This window comes from Carcharodon carcharias, chromosome 21 (genome assembly GCF_017639515.1).
Source record: "Carcharodon carcharias isolate sCarCar2 chromosome 21, sCarCar2.pri, whole genome shotgun sequence".
Classification (NCBI taxonomy): Eukaryota; Metazoa; Chordata; class Chondrichthyes; order Lamniformes; family Lamnidae; genus Carcharodon; species Carcharodon carcharias.
The window spans coordinates 83,289,642-83,310,920 of NC_054487.1; the positions used below are offsets into that span (position 1 = coordinate 83,289,642).

The 21,279-nt window shown below is 43.4% G+C and overlaps 1 protein-coding gene across 1 annotated transcript in view; it reads right to left on the reverse strand.

Annotated features, from left to right (window-relative positions):
• Window positions 1–20,048, reverse strand: part of rfx4 (regulatory factor X, 4) — a 127,523-nt gene extending 107,475 nt beyond the window's left edge. The window contains exons 1-3 of the mRNA XM_041216144.1: window positions 20,006–20,048; window positions 11,706–11,795; window positions 54–114 (exon numbers count right to left, since the gene is read on the reverse strand). Of these exons, the coding sequence (XP_041072078.1) occupies window positions 54–114; window positions 11,706–11,795; window positions 20,006–20,048 (194 nt within the window). The remainder of the gene's footprint in view (window positions 1–53; window positions 115–11,705; window positions 11,796–20,005) is intronic.
• Between the last annotated feature and the right edge of the window lie 1,231 nt (window positions 20,049–21,279).

Consider the following 21,279-nt stretch of genomic DNA (forward strand, 5'->3'; position numbering starts at 1 on the left):
GAAGGGGCAGATGGACTAATGGCTTCCTTCGCTTCCTAATTCACTGAACTCACCACTGCAGAGTTGCTGGAGTGGAGTGTGGTTTCGATGCTCGGTTATTTTCCTTTTCTTCATCTGTAGACAGAGAAACAAATAGAAGTGGGAGCCCCAATCCATACAGTAACACAACAAAATAATCCACACAGCAACAAGGCATGTTAATCCACACAGTAATCTGACACATTAACCCACACAGTAACATGAAACATTAATCTATACATTAACATGATGTTAATCCATACAGTAACCACAACATGTTAATCCATACAGTAACATGAAACGTTAATCTATACAATAACATGACACTTTAATCCACGTTAACCTGATACGTTAATCCATACAGTAACATAAAACTTTAATCCATACAGTAACATGAGACGTTAATCTATACAGTAACCTGACACTTCAATCCTATACAGTAACATGAAACATTAATCCATACAGCAACCTGACACACTGATCCACACAGTTATCTGACACATTACTCCACAGTAACATGAAATGTTAATCTATACATTAACATTAATCCACACGGTAACATGACAGATTAATCCATACAGTAACCTGATACGATAATCCATACAGTAACATGAAGCTTTAATCCATGCAGTAACCTGATACATTAATCTATACAGTAACCTGACACTTTGATCCATAGGTAATACGGCACGTTAATCCATACATTAACCTGACACATTAATCAAGACAGTAACTTGGCACATTAAACTATACAGTAATCTGACATGTTAATCCATAGAGTAACCTGACATGTTAATCTATACATTAACATGACACATTAACCCATACAATAACCTAACGCATTAATCCACACAGTATCTAACACATTACTCCACGTTAATCTATACATTAGCACAAAACGTGAATCCATACAGTAACCTGAGACATTAATCTATACAGTAACATGACACGTTAATCCACACAGCAACATGAGATATTAATATATACAGTAACCTGACATGTTAATCCACACAGTAACATGACAATTTAATCCATACAGTAACCTGATACGTTAATCCATACTATAACCTGACACGTTAATCTATACAGTAACCTGACATGTTAATACATGCTATAACCTGACATGTTAATCCATACTATAACCTGACATGCTAATCCATATGGTAACCTGACATGTTAATCCATACAGTAACCTGACATGCTAATCTATACATTAACATGACACATTAACCCATACACTAACTTAACACATTAATTCACACAGTATTCTGACACATTACTCCACACAGTAACATGAAACGTTAATATATACATTAGCACAAAACTTTAATCCATACAGTAACCTGAGACATTAATCTATACAGTCACATGACACATTAATCCACACAGTAACATGACACATTAATCCATACAGTAACCTGATACATTAATCCATACTATAACCTGACATGTTAATCCATACAGTAACCTGACACGTTAATCTACACAGTAACCTGACATGTTAATACATACAGTTACCTGGCATGTTAATCCATACAGTAGCCTGACACGTTAATCTATACAGTAACCTGACATGTTAATCCATACTATAACCTGACATGTTAATCCATACAGTAACCTGACATGTTAATCCATACCATAACCTGACATGCTAATCCATACGGTAACCTGACGTGTTAATCTATACAATAACATGACACATTAACCCATACACTAATTTAACACATTAATCCACACAATAATCTGACACATTACTCCACACAGTAACATGAAACATTAATCTATACATTAGCACTAAACTTTAATCCATACAGTAACCTGAGACATTAATCCATACAGTAACATAACACGTTAATCCATACAGTAACCTACATGTTAATCTATACAGTATCATGACATGTTAATCTGTACTGTAACACAACACATTAATCATACATTAACATCACAAGTTACTCCACACAGTAATCTGACACATTAATCCTTACAGTACCATGACATATTAATCCCTACAGTAACCTGACACATTAATCTATAAATAAACATGACATGTCAATCAACACAGTAACGTGACACGTTAATCCATATAGTAACATAACACACTAATCCTCACAGTAACATGAGACATTAATCCATACGGTAAACCAACATGTTAATCCATACAGTAACCTGACACATTAATCTATACATTAACATAGCATGTTAATCCATACAGTAACCTAACATGTTAATCCATACAGGAACACCGCATGTTAATCCACACAGTAACATGACACATTAATTCATACAGTAACCTGACACATTTATCCATACGGTAAACTGATGCGTTAATCCATTCGGTAACCTGGCATGTTAATCTATACAGTATCATGACTCATTAATCCATACAGTAACCTGACATGTTAATCCTCACAGTAACCTGACACATTAATCTATACAGTAACATGACATGTTAATCCATACAGTAACATGAGATATTAATCTATACAGTAACCTGACATGCTAATCCATACAATAACTTGACATGTTAATCTATACAGTATCATGATACGTTAATCTGTACAGTAACCTGACATGTTAATCCACACAGTAACCTGATTAATCCACACAGTAACTTGATACATTAATCCATACAGTAACACAACACATTAATCCAAACATTAACATCACTTGTTAATCAACACAGTGATCTGACACATTAATCCATACAGTAACATAACATGTTAATCCTTTCAATAGACTGACATGTTAATCCATACAGTAACATGACATGTTAACCCATACAGTAACCTGACATATTAATCCATACAGTAACCTGACACATTAATCTATATGTTAACACTACACAGTAATCCACACGGTAACCTGACATGTTAATCCGTACAGTAACATAACACACTAATCCTCACAGTAATGTGAGACATTAATCCATACAGTAACCCAACATGCTAATCCATACAGTAACCTGAAACATTAATCCTGGCATGTTAATCATGCAGTAACATGAAATGTTAATCTATACAGCAACCTGAAATTTTAATCCACACATTAACAGGACATCTTAATCTATATATTAACATGGCATGTTAATCCATACAGTAACCTAAAATGTTAACCCATACAGTAACATGACACATTAATCCACACAGTAACACGACACATTAATTCATACAGTAACCTGACATGTTTATCCATATGGTAACCTGACACATTAGTCCATACATTAACCTATATCACTACTCACCACTGCACCGATACCTTCCTTTATTAACAAAGCTACCCCACCTCCTTCTCCTTTTTGCATATTTTTGCGGATCGTCAAATACCCTTAATTATTGAGTTCCCAGTCTTGATCACCCTGCAACCACGTCTCTGTAATAGCTATCAAGTCATATTCACTTATTTCTATTTTTGCCATCAACTCATCTATCTTGTTACAAATGCTGTTTCAGATAAAGATAAAGATAAAGCTTTGACTTTTTACCATTATTATTCATTTTGGTTCTATTTTCTGCTGCACTCTTCTGCTTATATTTTCTGCCACTTTCAGTCACACTTTAATTATCATTCACCTCTTCACCACCCCGCCCCTCTGCTCTCTCATTTCATTTCTTCTTGGTTTTTAAAACTTCCCTCCCATTGAACTCACCGCAACCCGCCCACCAACTAATTAGTTTAAACCCTAGTTATATGATTCGCCTGAACATTGGTCCCAGCATGGTTCAAACGAAGTCTGTCCCATGACAACGTTAGTCCATACAGTAACATGACACATTAATTCATACAGTAACCTGACACGTTAATCCAATAATTTTGTTTGTTCATGGGGTGTGGGTGTCACTGGCTGGGCCAGCATTTATTGCCCATCCCTAATTGCCCTTGAGAATGGAGTGACTTGCTTGGCTGTTTCAGAGGGTGTTTAACAGTCAACCACATTGCTGTGGGTCTAGATCATGTAAAGATGGCAGATTTCCCTCCCTAAAGGGCGTAAGTGAACCAGATGGGTTTTTATGACAATTGTCAATGGTTTCACGATCAGCGTCAGGCTGTTAATTCCAGATTATTTTACTGAATTCAAATTTCACCATCTGGTGAGATTCGAGCCCCGGACTCTAGAACATTACGCTGGGTATCTGGATTACTAGTCCAGTGATAATACCACTACACCACCACCTCCCCTATACAACACAATTTATACAGTAACATGACACAATGATCCACACAGTAACATGACAAATTAATCCATACAGTAACATGACATGTTAACCCACACAGTTACACGACATGCTAATTCATACAATAATCTGATTTATTAATCCATACAAGAACATAACACATTAAGTCATACAGTAACCAAACACATCAATCCATACAGTAACCTGACACGTTAATCCATACAATAACATGACACATTAATCCAATAATTTTGTTCGTTCATGGGATGTGGGTGTCACTGGCTGGGCCAGCATTTATTGCCCATCCCTAATTGCCCTTGAGAATGGAGTGACTTGCTTGGCCATTTCAGAGGGTATTTAATAGTCAACCACATTGCTGTGGGTCTAGATCATGTAAAGATGGCAGATTTCCCTCCCTAAAGGGCGTAAGTGAACCAGATGGGTTTTTATGACAATTGTCAATGGTTTCACGATCATCGTCAGGCTGTTAATTCCAGATTCTTTTACTGAATTCAAATTTCACCATCTGGTGAGATTCGAATCCCTGACTCTGGAACATTATGCTGGGTATCTGGATTACTAGTCCAGTGACAATACCACCACACCACCACCTCCCCTATGAAACACAATTTATACAGTAACCTGACACATTGATCCACACAGTAACATGACAAATTAATCCACACAGTAACATGACATGTTAATCCATACAGTAACATGACAAGTTAATCCATAGAGTACCCTGACATGTTAATCCATACAGTAACATGACAAGTTAATCCATACAGTAACATGACACATTAATCCATAGAGTACCCTGACATATTAATCCATACAGTAACATGACAAATTAATCCATAGAGTACCCTGACACATTAATCCATAGAGTACCCTGACATGTTAATCCATACAGTAACCGAACACATTAATCCATACAGTAACATGACACATTAATCCATACGGTAACCTGACACATTAATTCATACAATAACCTGACACATTAATCCATACAATAACCTGACACGTTAATCCACAGTAACATGACATGTTAATCTATATGTAACCTGACATGTTAATCCATACTGTAACATGACATGATAATCTACTGTAACATGACACGTTAATCTATACTGTAACCTGACATGTTAATCCAGACAGTAACATGACATGTTAATCCATACGGTAACCTGACATGTTCATTTATATGGTAACCTGGCACGTTGATCCATCCAGTAACATGACGCGTTAATTTATACCGTAACCAGACACATTAATCCATACGATAACATGGCATGTTAATGCATATGGTAAAATAACACATTAATCCATAAGGTAATTTGACACATTAATCCATATAGTAACCTGACATGTTAACTTATACATTAACCTAACACGTTAATCCATACAGTAACATGACATTGTTAATCCATATGGTAACCAGACACCTTAATCCACACAGTACAATGACACATTAATCGATACAGTAACCTGTCACACCAACACACACCCACCCTCTCGCACCAACACATGCCCACCCTCTCGCACCAACACACACCCACCCTCTCGCACCAACATACACCCACATCCTCACATTTACGCATACTCAATCCTTTGCACTAAAACACACCAGCTTACTCACACCAACACACACACACACACACACTCTCACACCAACACACATCTGTCCTCTCACACCAACACATACCCACACACCCCTCACACTAACACAGACACAGAACTGCCCTCTCACACCAACACACACACACCCTCTCACTCAAGCCCACACCTACCCTCTCACACCAGCACATCCACCCACTCACATCAACAAGGATCCACCCTTTCATAACAACATGCACAAATGCACACACCCATTCAATGGCATTGCTATAGCTGAATCCCCCACTGTCAAGACCTTGGGGGTTATCTTTTGCCATAAACTGAACTGGACTAGCTATATAAATACTGTGGTTGCAAGAGCAGGTCAGAGACAAGGAATCCTGTGACGAGTAACTCATCTCCTGACTCCCCAAAGCCTGTCCACCATCTGCAAGGCACAAGTCAGGAGTGTGATGGAATACTCCCCACTTGCCTGGATGAGTGCAGCTCCCACAACACTCAAGAAACTTGACACCATCCAGGACAAAGCAGCCTACTTGATTAGCACCCCATCCACAAACGTTCACTCCCTCCACCACCAACACACAGTGGCAGCAATGTGTGTACCATCTATAAGATGCACTGCAGGAATTCACCAAGGCTCCTTCAGCAGCACCTTCCAAACCCACGACTGCTACCATCTAGAACGACAAAGGAGCAGACAGATGGGAACACCACCACCTGGAAGTTCCCCTCCAAGTCACTCACCATCCTGATTTGGAAATATATCACCGTTCCTTCACTGTCGCTGAGTCAAAATCCTGGAACTCCCTCCCTAACAGCACTGTGGGTGTACCTACACCACATGGACTGCAGTGGTTCAAGATGGCAACTCACCACCACCTTCTCAAGGGCAACTAGGGATTGACAATAAATGCTGGTCTAGCCAGGGACTCCCAACCATACCCTATGAAAGAATACGTAAAAAACAACACCACCCACTCCCTAACAATAACACACACCTGTTCCCTCATACACCAACACACACCTGCCCTCTCACACCAACACACATCTGCCCTCTCACATCAACACACACTCACTCCCTTGCACCAACACATAAGCACCTGCCCTCTCACGCCAACACACACACACTGTGTCGTACCATCACACACGTTCTCACTCCAACCGAATGTGAACACACACACACACACACACACACGCACACACGCACACACACGCACGCATGCACATACACACACACACACATGCACATACACATACACACTCATGCGCACACTTGCTACATTTGTAAAAACAAAAAACTGCGGATGCTGGAAATCCAAAACAAAAACAGAATTACCTGGAAAAACTCAGCAGGTCTGGCAGCATCGGCGGAGAAGAAAAGAGTTGACGTTTCGAGTCCTCATGACCCTTCGACAGAACTAGGTGAATCCTGAATGCTGAGTTTTTCCAGGTAATTCTGTTTTTGTCTTGCTACATTTGTGTCAGGTTTCCAGTACCAATATAATTATGGGTTCCTGTTTTCTCCCATTTGGAGTGCTATCTTTCAGAAAATGAGTGCTGCCTCTGTGCAGTTCCTATTAACACCCTGCTCTCAAATAATCAACAGTCCGTGACTATTAAAGTTCAGAGATCTTTTAATTTATTTATTCAGTCATTGGGATGTGGGCGTCACTAGAATAGGCCAGTGTTCATTGCCCATCCCCAACTGCCCTAGTGAAGTTGGCACTGAGCTGTCTTCTTGAACCGCTGCAGTCCTTCTGGAGCAGGTACTCCCACTGGTACCCCTGCTGTTAGGAAGGGAGTCCCAGGATTTTGACCCAGTGACAGGGAAAGAATGGTGATATATTTTCAAGTCAGGAAAATGCTTGGCTTGGAGGGGAAATTGCAGGTGGTAATGTTCCCTGTAATATTAGGGTTTGCAAGGGTTAGTGGGACAGTGTAAATAGCTCCTCCCATAATGATGAGGTAAGAGAACACATGGTGAGGAGTCAGCGGGAGAATATTCATGGCTTCAGCAGGGTAACACCTAGTCATGGATAGCTGTACATAATTCAATTGTAAAAAATAAACCAGTTGTTGTTTGAACATGTCAATGTCTCAGCAATCGTTCCAAACTTAGACAATCCAACATACAACATGGTAACAGTGGTGGCGGCGCTGAAAAAGCTGAAAATTTGAAGAAGATTAAATGCAAGGCTTGTAAAAGTGGTGTCAAAACTGCAGAACTCTGTAACGCACAGCTGAAGAACTCCAAAGCTGCTCCATAGACAAAGTGGAGGCAGGAAGTGTCAGAAAATCAACTTCCAAATTCACTGAGGGCTGCACCACAGCATGTGGTGCTCTATGAAGAGGATCCTGATCCAGCAATCGTGGGCTTTGAGCCAGAGAGCCGAGCAAAGGTTGTGGAACTATTGAGCAACCCTTAAAAAAGGGCTAAAACTCCATTTTAACAGGGCACTGGGCACACAGCACTGGGAAAGACAGGTCCCCAGCAAGCACAGGTTTTGGGAAACACTGCAGTCCGGGTGCGAGGTCCACACCGTAGCACATGGTAACTGTGAGGTAACCCAAAAAAAGCAGCTGCAGCTATTCGATGTTATTCGATGAAGAAATAACTTAAAAGAAAGCAGCCTTTAACAGCTTTGCAGCATTCAAGAAATAAATGCCAAGCCTGGCTGAGAGATCCCTCGGGGAGAGACAGTGACTGCAGCGGGTCTCAGTGAGCAGGGGAACAACATGGGAAAGCTTCAAATGCTGGAAGGAAAACCACCTGAAAGCTTAGAAAAACCATGGATCCTAAATGTATGCTACCTGAAATATTCAGACACATGGAAGGGCCAACTCAAACTCAAAACTGGGCACTTTGGAGAAAAAGATTCTTAAGGTTCTGAATTGCTTCAGGGTTGGACAATAAATCTGAAGCCAAACAGGTCAACACATTACTTTACTCCATTGGAACAGTAGCGGATGATGCTTTTCCAAGACAGGGCATCAATGAGACCTCTGATAAATTTGAAGAAGTCTCAAAAGTCTTTGATAACTATTGCAACTTGAGGAGCAATAAGATTCTGGAAAGGGCCAAATTCAACAAAAGGGTCAGAAACCAGGTGAACCAGCAGATGCTTTTATTAATGACCTTTACCAAGCTGGTTGAAGGATGTGAGAATGGAGACCTAAAACAGAAATACTACGAGACTGGACTATAGTCAGTGTTACTGATCAATCCCTATCAGACTTATTGCAATCTAAGGAAGACATCACCTCAGTAAAAGCAATACAACTGGTGGGACAAGCAGAGGTCAGTAAACAGGACAGGGCAATACTGAGAGGTGTAGAAAAGCCTTGGCTCAGGAAACCTCCGGTGACCATGCAGTTCCTTCAGCCCAGGAATGTAAAAGAAACATCAGAAAAGAAGGTACAGAGAAACTTCAGTTATGAAGATAGATTGGAGAAGCTGGGACTGTTTTCCTTCGAGAAAAGAAAGCTGGGAGGAGGTTTGATAGAGGTATTCAAAATCATGCGGGGTCTGGACAGAATAGATAGGGGGAAACTGTTCCCACTCGTGATAGGATCGAGAGCGAGAGGCAGAGACTTAAAGTAATTGGCAAGAAAAGCAAAAGCTATAGGAGAAAAAAACATTTTCACCCAGCGAGTGGTTAAGTGGTCTCACTGCCTGAGAGTGTGGTGGAGGCAGGGTCAATCAAAGTATTGAAAAGGGAATTACACTGTTATCTGAAATGAAACAATACACAAGGTTACGCAACGAAGGCAGGAGAACGGCACTCGGTGAAATGGTCATTCAGAGAGCCGGTGAAGAAGCTGTACAGCATCCTTCCATGTTGTAACAACTCTGTAAATTTGGAGGGAAAGTACAAGACACCATCAAACCCGGCCAGCACTGTGGCACCAAAAAGACCCACAGGTGCGAACAGTGCCCTGCAAGCATTTCAGAAATGCTTTCTCTGCAGGAGAATTGGGCAACTCGGGAAGATGTGCTGAAGTAAAACCTCTAACTGCACAGGTTCCAAAGAAAATGTCTTCACGCATAACGCTATTAATGAAGTTGAAGAATTTCTGCCAGAAGAGTAGCGAAGATATTTCCTGGGTATATCTAGAACGCAGATATATATGTCAACAGATATATCAGCACCTTTAAGCTAGACACAGGAGCTGGTGCAATGGTTTTATCAGACAATGAACAAGGGCGACTTCAGAAATGAATCCTCCAGAAATGAAACTATCCAACTGCAATGAAGATCTGGATTACGCCTTCAGCACCAACACTCTTCACAGAGATTGATATCCAGCTGTTTTGCCAGAAGGATGCTCAGGGGTGGGGAGGTCCACTCACTCACAACCAATGCACAGTGAAAAAATTAGACCAGAAAAAACACAAGAACGAGAGTGATCATTCATCTCTCTGTAGCCTTGCTTCGAAAGTAGGAGATGAAAATCTGATGACGGAATACTCTGTTCAAATGCCACATCCATCCAACAGCGGCGACCTTCTAGAAAGTACATCTGCATCTATCCATCCACCAAAAGTGGTCATCAAGGATGCTGGGAGTCAAAGAAGTCAAAACCTAGACATGGAATCAAGCCATGCAGCGTTCGTCTTTATTACGAGAGAAGAAAGTGAACTTATCGATAAACCAGGTCTGCTGGGTTTTTGATGGAAACCAAGACATTGGTCAGGTGGATCCCTCTCAGCTTCCCATCCTACCCAAAGCATCACTTCCAGCGCTGGAAGTCCAGGAGAATCCAAAAGATCACAAATGAGATTCTGCGAGGAAACATTGCTCCTGAAGTGAAGAAGGACAGAAAAGAAACAAACAAAGGAAAGAGGGCAAACTCAAGAAGCAAGGATAGGGAGTGTGTGAAACGCAAAGAGAGGGATAAACCTGCAAAATCAGATAGAGAGAGAGAGGGAAATGTGATGGAGAAAAGTTTAACAGTGAAGAGAGGAAGAAACAGGGAAAGTCCAGATACAGAAATCTGACCAAGGGAAAGAAAGGGTAATAGTTCAGAGATGACAATCATCAGAGATCTTGTTTAGTACATACTTCAGAAGGTGTTATACATAGAAATGGGAGGAATCTTACTTCCATTCATCAGAGATGACAATCAGTCATACGTTTGGAAGAACCAGATGTTGAGTCAGAAATTAATAAAGAACCAGATACCAGAGCTCTCAATGATGAGTATCCAAGTCAAGAAAAGGGAGCTCAGAGAGAACGTATTGACCTTCCAAATCTGACAGGAACACGATCAGAGGGGAGTTGTGAGACCTCCTGACAGATTGAATCTGTGATGTCAGAGAGTTGGGGGGGGGGGTGGGTGGTGGGGGGTGGCGGGGGGAGTGGGGAGGGGAGATGGGGTAGTATGTAAATGTGAATGTAAAAAAAATGGATGAAGACATGGGGGAGATGTAGTATTTGGGTTTGTAAGGGTTAATTTGTGGGACTGTGTAAATAGCACATCCCATAATGATGATGTAAGAGAACACATGGTTTGGAGAGGAGAGGGAGAATGTTCATGGCTTCAGCAGTGTAGCTACTAGTCGTGGATAGCTATACATAGTTCAGTTGTATAAGATAAACCAGTTGTCATTTGAACAAACTAACATCTCAGTAATCATTCCGAAGCTGGACTAACCAACATACAACAATCCCATTCTCCTGCTGCCCTCGTCCTTCTGGGTGGTAGAGGTCATGGGTTTAGAGGGTGCTGATGAAGGCGAGTTACTGCAGTGCATCTTTTGGGCAGTACACACTGCTGCCGCTGTGCTTTTATGATATTTAATTTATATTACCTGCTAAAGTCCTTGGACTCTGCCCTTTCTGGTGATTTCTATCAGGGGCCCCTTTCCCAGTAAAAGCCCCACCCGGTACTCACGTTCCTCACCAATGGACACGTTCGCCAGGGAGGTGTGGTTCGGAAACCGTTTGCTTTCACTCTCACTGAGGCACCTTTCAATCCAACTCTCTGCAATAAAAAAAGGGAGTTCACCGATCATTCATTCTTCCCGGCGAGACAGTGTTTTTTAAAGTCAGTTCAATTATTCATGTCTGAAGATTTCAATAGAATAATTTTTCCCAGAAAAATCATGGAGATCATCCCTGATTGTACAGGATGGCAGAGCTGGTGTGAGGGCTGGTATTGTTTACTCCTGCTCCTATTTCTTAAGCTCTTATTTAAAAGTTAGCAATTCTCTGTTCATTCTTTTGGTCAAGTTTTGAACTCATATTTATAAATACCCTGGCTTTCAACAGAGATCGCAGTACCCCCAGAGAGGGGGGGTGGGTGTTAATGGTATGTTAATTACATTACACAAATTAAGGGCATTGTTTAATTAAGTACCTAGAGCATTTGTAAAGAGAGACTGCTGGGAAGCTGGGTCATTAGATAGGAAGCAGACATATGTAGTGCTGCATTCTGTGAATAAACCCATTATTAAGACATGTACATGTCCAGTTACATATTTCACCAACAGGCATAGGATTGAGTTAACAGTGGGGCCACAAACTCCCTGGGGTAGCTGCTGTCTTCACATTTCCTACACTTACTGGCTGCGAGTTTGCTTCAGTTGTGTACGCGCCAGCGAGGGCAGTATAACAGCAGTCTGCTCCTGATCTTAACTCCCAAAGACTTGGCATTGAGCCCAAATCAGGTCACCATTTAACAGTTTCCAAGTCTTCATGGAACTTGATAAACTTTAGTTTGGGTTATTGTCAAATGGGGGGAGGGGCTTTCCCCATCCAATAGCCATTCAACGTGCAGGTGTCGGGCTCTGTTGGGTGTGGTTAGCAGTATAACTAGCACCTACATGGAATATCATGTAGGCACAAGTCTGCATTGTAAACTTAGCCCATTGGATTGAGGCCAAGGAGATTCCTGATTTCAAGAAAACCCATTGCTGGAGAGATTGCTGTCTCTGTCTGTCTCCCTCTCTGTCTTTGCCTCTTTCTGTCTGTTTGTCCCTCTCTCTCTCTCTATATATATATATATCTCAATGTCTCTCTCTTTCCATCTCTCTCTCCCTGTCTCTGTCTCTCTGTCTGTCTCAGTTTCTCTTTGTCTGTCTCTGTCTGTCGCTCTGTGTGTGTGTGTCTCTCTCTGCCTCTTTATCTGCCTCTCTCTTTCTTCCCATCTCTCTCTCCATTTCTCTCTGTCTGTCTCACTCTCTCCCATTGTTTCACTTTCTCTGTCCATCATTCTCTCTCTGTTTGTGTCTGTCTCAGTCTGTCTGTCTATCTGTCTCTCTCTCTCTGTCTCTCTGCCTATCTGTCTCTCTCTCTCCCTGACTGACTCTCTCTCTCTCCCTGACTCTCTCTCTCTCTGATTCTTTCTCTCTCTCTGACTGACTCTCTCCCTGACTCTCTCTCTCTGATTCTTTCTTTCTCTCTCTCTCTCTGATTCTTTCTCTCTCTCTGACTGACTCTCCCTGACTCTCTGTCTCTCTCCCTGACTCTTTCTGACTCTGACTCTGACTCTCCCTCTCTGTCTCTCTGTCCCTGACTCTCTCTCCCCCAGACTCTCTCTGACTCTCTCTCTCTCTCTCTCTGACTCTCTCTCTCTGTCTCTCTCTCTCTCTCTCTCTCTCTGACTCTCTCTCTCTCTCTCTGACTCTTTTCACTCGTCCTGCTCCACTGAGCTCACTGTGCAAACCTGGAGCTTTCACTGACCCATCCCAGGGGCATCAATTGTTTTTTGCACTCTCAGAAAAATTACTGTCCCACTGGACACTGTCCAGAACTGTCCCAATGGCCACTGTCCAGGACTGTCCCACTGTCCAGGATTGTCCCACAGGCCAGTGTCCAGAATTGTCCCACTGGCTACATTCCAGGACTGTCCTACTGTCCACTGTTTGGAACTGTTTCACTGGCTACTGTCCAGGGTTTTCCCACTGGTCGCTGTCTGGGGCTGTCCCGCTGGCATGGTCCAGAACAGTCCCACTGACCAGTGTCCAGGACTATCCTACTGGTTACTTTCTGGGACTGTCCCACTGGCCATTGTCTGTCGCTGTCCCACTGGCCATTGTCTGTCGCTATCCCACTGGCCATTGTCTGTCGCTGTCCCATTGGCCTCTGTCCAGAACTGTCCCACTGACTAGTGTCCAGGACTATTCCACTGGTTACTTTCTGGGACTGTCCCACTGGCCTTGTCCAGAATTTTCCCACTGACAAGTATCCAGGACTAACACACTGGCCACTGTCTGGAACTGTCACACTGACCAGCGTCCAGGGCTGTCCCACTGACCAGTGTCCAGGGCTGTCCGATTGGTGGGTGCTGAAACTTTTCAATTCACACTGAGAAATATTTCAATCCTTCCCTGTAGGCCCTGTGTTTAGAATGAAGAATCCCTGGATTGGGTGGTGTGATGGGGGGTGGGGGGGGTGCGCAGAAGCAGTGACTTTACTGCCGGGTGGTTCATTGGGGAATAGGCTCCAGGTTCAGGACAGTGAGAATCCAAACTCCCAGTGAAGTGACAGGGGAGGCAGATCCATCGTCGGGAGGGACGGGGTGTGGGATCTGCCTCTGCAAACCTGGTTGCAAATGGTCACCCCGCCTGTGAGGGCTAAGGGGCATGGAGATCGAATTTGGTGTCAGGGTGCTGGGTGCTGGGTGTCAGGGTGCTGGGTGCTGGGTGTCAGGGTGTTGGTTGTCTGGGTGTCAGGGTGCTGGGTGTCTGGGTGTCAGGGTGCTGGGTGTTGGTTGTCTGGGTGTCAGGGTGCTGGGCATCAGGGTGTTGGTGTCTGGGTGTCAGGGTGCTGGGCATCAGGGTGTTGGGTGTCTGGGTGCTGGGTGTCAGGGTGCTGGGTGTCTGGGTGTCAGGGTGCTGGGTGTTGGTTGTCTGGGTGTCAGGGTGCTGGTTGTCTGGGTGTCAGGGTGCTGGGCGTCAGGGTGTTGGGTGTCTGGGTGTCAGGGTGCTGGGCGTCAGGGTGTTGGGTGTCTGGGTGCTGGGTGTCAGGGTGCTAGGTGTCTGGGTGTCTGGGTGCTGGGCATCAGGCTGCGCATGTTTGATCTGGGGAGGGGTGGGTGCTGAGGGACCTGGGTGTCTGGATCATAAATGGCCTTCGAGTCATAGTTATTATAGTACAGGAGGAGGCCATTTGGCCCATAGTCTATGCCAGCTCTCCATACAATCCCATTCCCCCCGCTCTATCCCCATAACCCTGCAAGAATATGTCCCTCAAGAGCCTGTCCAGTTTCCTTTTGATGTTGTTCATTGTTTCCCCTTCAACCACCATTAAGGGTAGTGAGTTCCAGGTCATTACCATTCGTTGCAAACTGTTCCTCCTCACCTCTCCCCTTGCACCTCCCCACACCACCCCACCCCCCAAACCTTAACTCTGTGTCCCCCCGGTCCTTGTACCATCAGTTAATGGGAACAGCTTTTCTTTGTCTCCCTTATCTAAACCTGTCATCATTTTGTCCACCTCCATCAAATCTCCCGTCAATCTCCTTTGACTTAAGAAGTTCGACCCCAGCTTCTCCAACCTAACCCCCTCATCTCGGAAACCACCCTGACCTCCTTACATCTTTCCTAATGTGCAGTGGACACAATACTGCAGTTGTGACCTGACCAAGTTCAGCGTAACTCCCCTGCCTTTGGACTCAGCCCAAGGTCCCGTACGTGTGGGGGTTTGGTCTGGAGAACATATTTTTCTTCTTCTTCAGTCTTTCATCATGTGTGGGCATCACATTTATTGCCCATCCCTAACTGCCCCTAAGGCAGTGGTGGATGGCTTGATAGACCATTTCAGAGGGTAGTTAAGAGCTAGCCACATTGCTGGGGGTTTGGAGTCACATGTAGGCCAAACCAGGTAAGGATGGCAGATTTCCTTCCCTAAGGGACATTGGTGACCCAGTTGGGTTTTCTGTAACATCTGCTGTTACCATTACTGATGGCGAGCTTTATATCCCATAAGTATTAATTGAATTTAAATTCCACTAGCTATCCTGGTGGGATGTGAACCCGTGTCCCCAGAGCATTAGTCTGGGTCTCTGGGGTTATTAGCCCACATGGACCACTGGGCCTGGTCTCGCCTGAGCTACCAGGAACTGGACTGGGAGAAAGCTGAGTTCAGTAGGGATCCCATTACCTTGTTCCATTCTCTGTTTGAATGCCAGCGCTGGGATTTCTCTCTCTGTCCTAGTTCTGACCTCGACATGACGCTCATTATTTCCCCTACACTCGGACTATTTACAGTGAGCACAGCGCCAACTCATAATATTTGGGAGCCTCCCGCAACCCCCGCACCCCACCCCCCCCCCCCCCACCCCCCCCCCAAAAAAAATAATCTGTTTCCTACACAGGCCGAACGGTAACCAAGGCAGCATTACTCTGTCCTGGTAACCCTTGGCAACGTGTCCCTGGATACGCCTGGATACTTCTCCACTTCCTAGTGGCAAATTTTGGTAACGATTTAATTTGCAGATCACAAGTTGCAAGACTTGAAATACTTAAATAGTCACTCATGAGTAAATTCCATGTATTTGTCGAGCTCTCTCTCTCTCCTCCCTGGCCAGTTTTTGGGGACAATAGCTGGCTGAACTTTATGGGGAACGAGGGCGAGGCTGAAAGAGCTGTAAGGAACTAAAGTAAACTTTACTTTGTAAGCGATACTCGACAGCAGGGAAAGTAGGAGATAAATTTGCAATGTCAAAAACAATCGAGAAACTAATGAATTTTTAATTTCTTCTGGGGTTTTTTTTTTTGTTTTGCCCTCCTACAAGTCATTTGCCGTCAAATCCAAGGAATTGTTAAAGATTTCAAGATCCTGCGTCTTAGTCTTGACACCGTTTATTATAATCCACAAACTCCGAAATGCTCATCACTAAAAGAAAAAAAAAGGTTTATAATTGGTATTTTTATCGGGTATATAAATTTAAAATCAGTCAGGAATTCATCCCCGGCAAAGTTATAATAATTGGGTTTTACTTTAATAGCCCGATCCTGAATTTTAACTCCCCAAGTTTCGGTGAAACTGTTTTAGTTTGTTTGACAGGGGGATAAAAGTGAAGAGAAAGATCCCAGGCGGATAGTAAGGACTGAACTCGAATTATTCATTGGGATTGAATCCTCTGATTCACCCAGTCCAGAGCCGTTTAGAATTTGTCCATGTCTAGAATTTGCCTGTTTTGATTTCTCTTGAGGCAGCGACACATCACAAATGGATCTCGAAGAAGATGAGCAGATATTTTGGGGAACAATTGTCTGGAGAAATCGAGTTCCATATAGAATCAGAAGGGATTTTCCAAAAAAGAATCCAACAGGAAATGTTCTAATTCTCAATCCTGGAGCAGAGGGCGCGGGAGGTGGGGGGGTGAGGGAGAGAGATTTAGAAATATTTCCACCCCCCTTCACTCACTGGAACTTAAGCAAAGTTCAGAAACTTCAATCCCCACTTTGGCCCCGGGTTCTCCTATCCGGGCGGTGAGCTACAGAAGATGAGATGAAGACCGGGGTTGTTTTATTCACACAACGACACAACTCGAGCGGCTCCCCCCGACAAATTAAACCCAATACCCCGAGTGCCGGTTCGGTGGGAACTCATTGCAATGTTGTCTTCCCTTTGAAGAGACCAGAAGATGGACCGATTTAGCATCGCGGGAAGGTCACATCCCAGAGCGATCTTACAGGCAGACCCTCTTAAATTATTTTTTTTTCCAATGATCTCCACGATTTTAAGTCCCCTGTGAAGGGTTTATTCATTTAGCGAATTACCCCGAATTTGAATTATGTAACATATTACTCTTACAGATAATACATGGATTTGCATAGTACACTTGAAATTAAAGCATTTGGCATATTACTCCTGAAATAAATGTTTTTATCGATCTATTATTACCCTGAAAGTAATGAAGTAGAGTATCTATTTGATATATTACTCCAGAAATTGAAGTAGTTATTTGGTGAATTACTCGTGAAATTGAGATATTTATTTGAGGTATTACTCCTGAAATTGAAGCACTAATTAGGTGAATTACACCTGAAATTGAAGTATGTATTTGGTGAAATACTTCTGAAATTGAGTTATGTATTTGATGTATTACTCCTGAAATTGAAGCATTAATTTGGTGAATTACACCTGAAATTGAGATGTTTAGTTGGTGAATTACTCCCGAAATTCAAGTATGTATTTGGTGAATTACTCCTAAAATTGAAGTATTTATTTGGGGAAATACTCCTGAAATTGAGATATTTATTTGATGTATTACTCCTGAAATTGAAGTATTAATTTAGTAGATAAATTGAAGTATTTATTTGGTGAATTATTCCAGAAATTCAAGTATTTATTTGATGAATTACTGCTGAAACGATTATATTTTTATGTTGTGTTACACTTGGAACTAGAGTAATTTATTGGTACATTAGCCCTGAAGGTGCTGATTTTTCTTGGAATCAATTTGGAGTATCAATTAATGGGATATTAAGTATTAATTTGGAAACTAATGCATTTATTTTGAGGCATTATTGCTGAAATTAATGGAGTTACTTCAGAATCCGATGTCAGAAGTGAACGGAGAGTTTTGCAGACTTTTTGGACTCCATACTAACTAGTGGAAAGACGCGGCTCCCAGAAGCGAGCAGTGTGTATTCTGTCCAGGAATCGCCCTAGTTTTATTCCAGTTCACATTTAGGAATATTGGTCAGCCATCGAAAACTTTTCGCCATCATTCGTGCCAAAAACTCACGGACATGTCTCTCCAACCACCCCCACACACCCCCAAAAAAAGCCTTTAAAATGTCACCACTTGCAGTGTGAAATCCCAGTGGCTGTTTGGACTACTAGTGTTTAAGCGGGGTTCCTTTGGGCCCGGTAGAGAGGGTCTGTCAGATTTGGGCCTCACTCTGTCACTTTCTCCTGGTGTCCAGAGAATTGGTGGGGAGAGAGAGGGGGAGAAAGGGATGGGGGGAGCACTTTTGCACACTGTCTCGATAGGGTCAGTGCAGCAAGTCCGAGAGACCGAGAAGTCCGAGAAGAGCTCAAGCAAATTCGGGCCGAGTAAAACAGCCACATCCCAAAGTGAGGTACTGAACTTTTTTTGGGAACGGCTTTTTGGGACCAGTTGTAACGTTAAATTTAAACTTTCCCTAGGAACTAGACAACAGAAGCGGGGGGAAATGGGCGAGTAATTGGGGTTTAACGCGAACACTATTGCCTACAGATAATGAGTTTCCCTTTGGCAGTTCACCACTGGGCTTATTGTTCTTAGAGCAGAGAGAGAGAGAGCATTTAAATAAAGGCAAAATTATAAAGGGCTTTAATATAATAAAATAAGGGGCAGGAAGGTAAGCAGAGGACGCATTTAAAGTACTTGGCAAAAAGCACTGGCGGAGAGATGAGGAGAATTTTGTGTCTTTTACACAGGTTATGACCTGCGCTGCCTGTGGAAGCAGGTTCAATAAAAATACATTTCGAAACACAATTGAAAAAGAAACCATTTACAGGGCCGTGGGAAAAGAGGAGAGTGGGACGAATTGGATAGCTCTTTCCAAGAGCCAGCGCAGGAGCGATGGGCCGGGTGGCCTCTTCCTGTGCTCTCTGCTAACCAGGTCCACTGTTTTTTAAAAAAAACTCCACCCTCCCAGCAGTTCAAAGATAGGGTGAAGCCAGCCGGAGCATCTCACACTTATAGCATCTTAGCGCCCCCTCCCCAGAAAACATCCCACTCCCACCAACCCCACACACCCCCCCCCCCACCCCACACACACACACACACCCCAACCAAAGCCCACCTCCCCCCCCCCCTCCCTCTCTCCTCCTCACCCCCACCCCCACCCCCAGAGCCAGCCATCCCAAAAGCTGGTCCCAGAGCCCTGGCACCACGAATTCTCACCTCACTGTGCAGAATGGGGCCTTCATGTGACTCAGACACACACACACACACACACACACAAGCTGCATTAAGGAGAGGCAACTCTGGCCACATCTTGGATTCTCTTTTTTAATGTACAAAATGAGGCTGGACCGGACTTCACAGCGAAAAAAAAAGTTAAAACTAACAATGCCCAGGGAGCTGGCAGGAATAACTTCAATCCGGAACAAAATAATAAGATTACCCACTTTCAAACCAGAGGTGCATTATAGCCACATTATTCTTTGGGATTAAGTGCGATGGATCTTGAATTCTCAATTCCGCTCCCCCGCCCCGCCTTTATCCTAATATCCCAAAGAATCACCAACCTGTGGAATCCATGTCTGAATCTTCCAGAATCTCACAATGCATGTTCATCCCTGTAGACCCCGGGCAGCTCCAAGAGAACTCTCTCTCCCTCCTCCTCCTCCTCTCTCTCTCTCTCTCTCTGTGATAACTCTGTGTATAATCTAACGGAGTCAGATCCGTCAGAATGTTTGCTGATGTTACACGGGAAAAGAAACCCCGATGTGAGCTCTGTCATGGATAGGCCGACAACGTGATGAATGGCAGCTAGTCTATATGGCCAATGTGACCGGGCGCACTGTGTTCCATTGTGATGGTATTTTGAATAAGAAAAGCTTAAGGGAGGAGGGGGGGGGGGAGGCTTATATATACCCAAGCCCTCGCATTTCATCCTCCCCTTCCATTATACCCCGAGAAACTTTCTCTCCCCCCCACACCCCCGCCCCCCCCTTCTCTCTCATTTTAAACTCCCGGAGTTGCTCTCGCTTTCCATTGTGGGCACCTAATGACAATTATGCTGAGTTCTCAGTGCAGTTTAATGCCAATGTATTATTGGCGCTCACTCCAGTCCTGACCACTTATTTCACCCCCTCTCTCTCTCTCTGTCCATAAGCCAAGACTTTTCCCTTTTTGCGTCTCCTTTTAGAGAATTTTGTCCCATTTCTTCCCCCCCCTCCCCAAATAGAAAATCTTATATATATATATTTTTGTTTCAAATGCAGCGTGTACATGTTCTCCGAACTTGCTGATGTGTTTGTACAGAGGGAAAGGTCGAAGCTTCCCTTCCCGAAACTGTTAAATGGACGCGCTGTTGAAATTTGCGTGTCTAAAGTGTAAAGACTTGTTGGAAAGTCTGGATGTAAAGCGTGTTCGCCAGGAGTTGGCAGTGATTAGAATATGAATGAAGCTTTCAGAGAGAGAGAGAGAGAGTGAGTGAGAGAGGAGAAAAAAGGGATTAGGGCCGAATCCCTCTGAACCTCGGAGAGCAACAAGCTGCACCCGGAGAGACTGTTCGCCGATGGGAATTTTCACAGATTTTTTTTCTAAATCATTTTTATACATTTGACCGAGGAGAGAATTCTTGGCACTTTTTCCAAAGTTGTGTCGCTATCCAGAGACCAGAAAACAGTCAAGAGAGCTCAATGTCTTCCAAGAAAAGGCAATCTGACATCTTTTGTACACATTTTTTTGTTGGATAATTCTACAGAGACGCAGCATTCGGACTCTCGCCCATCTGAGCAGTTACTGAAGTATATTATCCCCAAATATACACCCTGAGGGAAGGCCAACTTTTAAT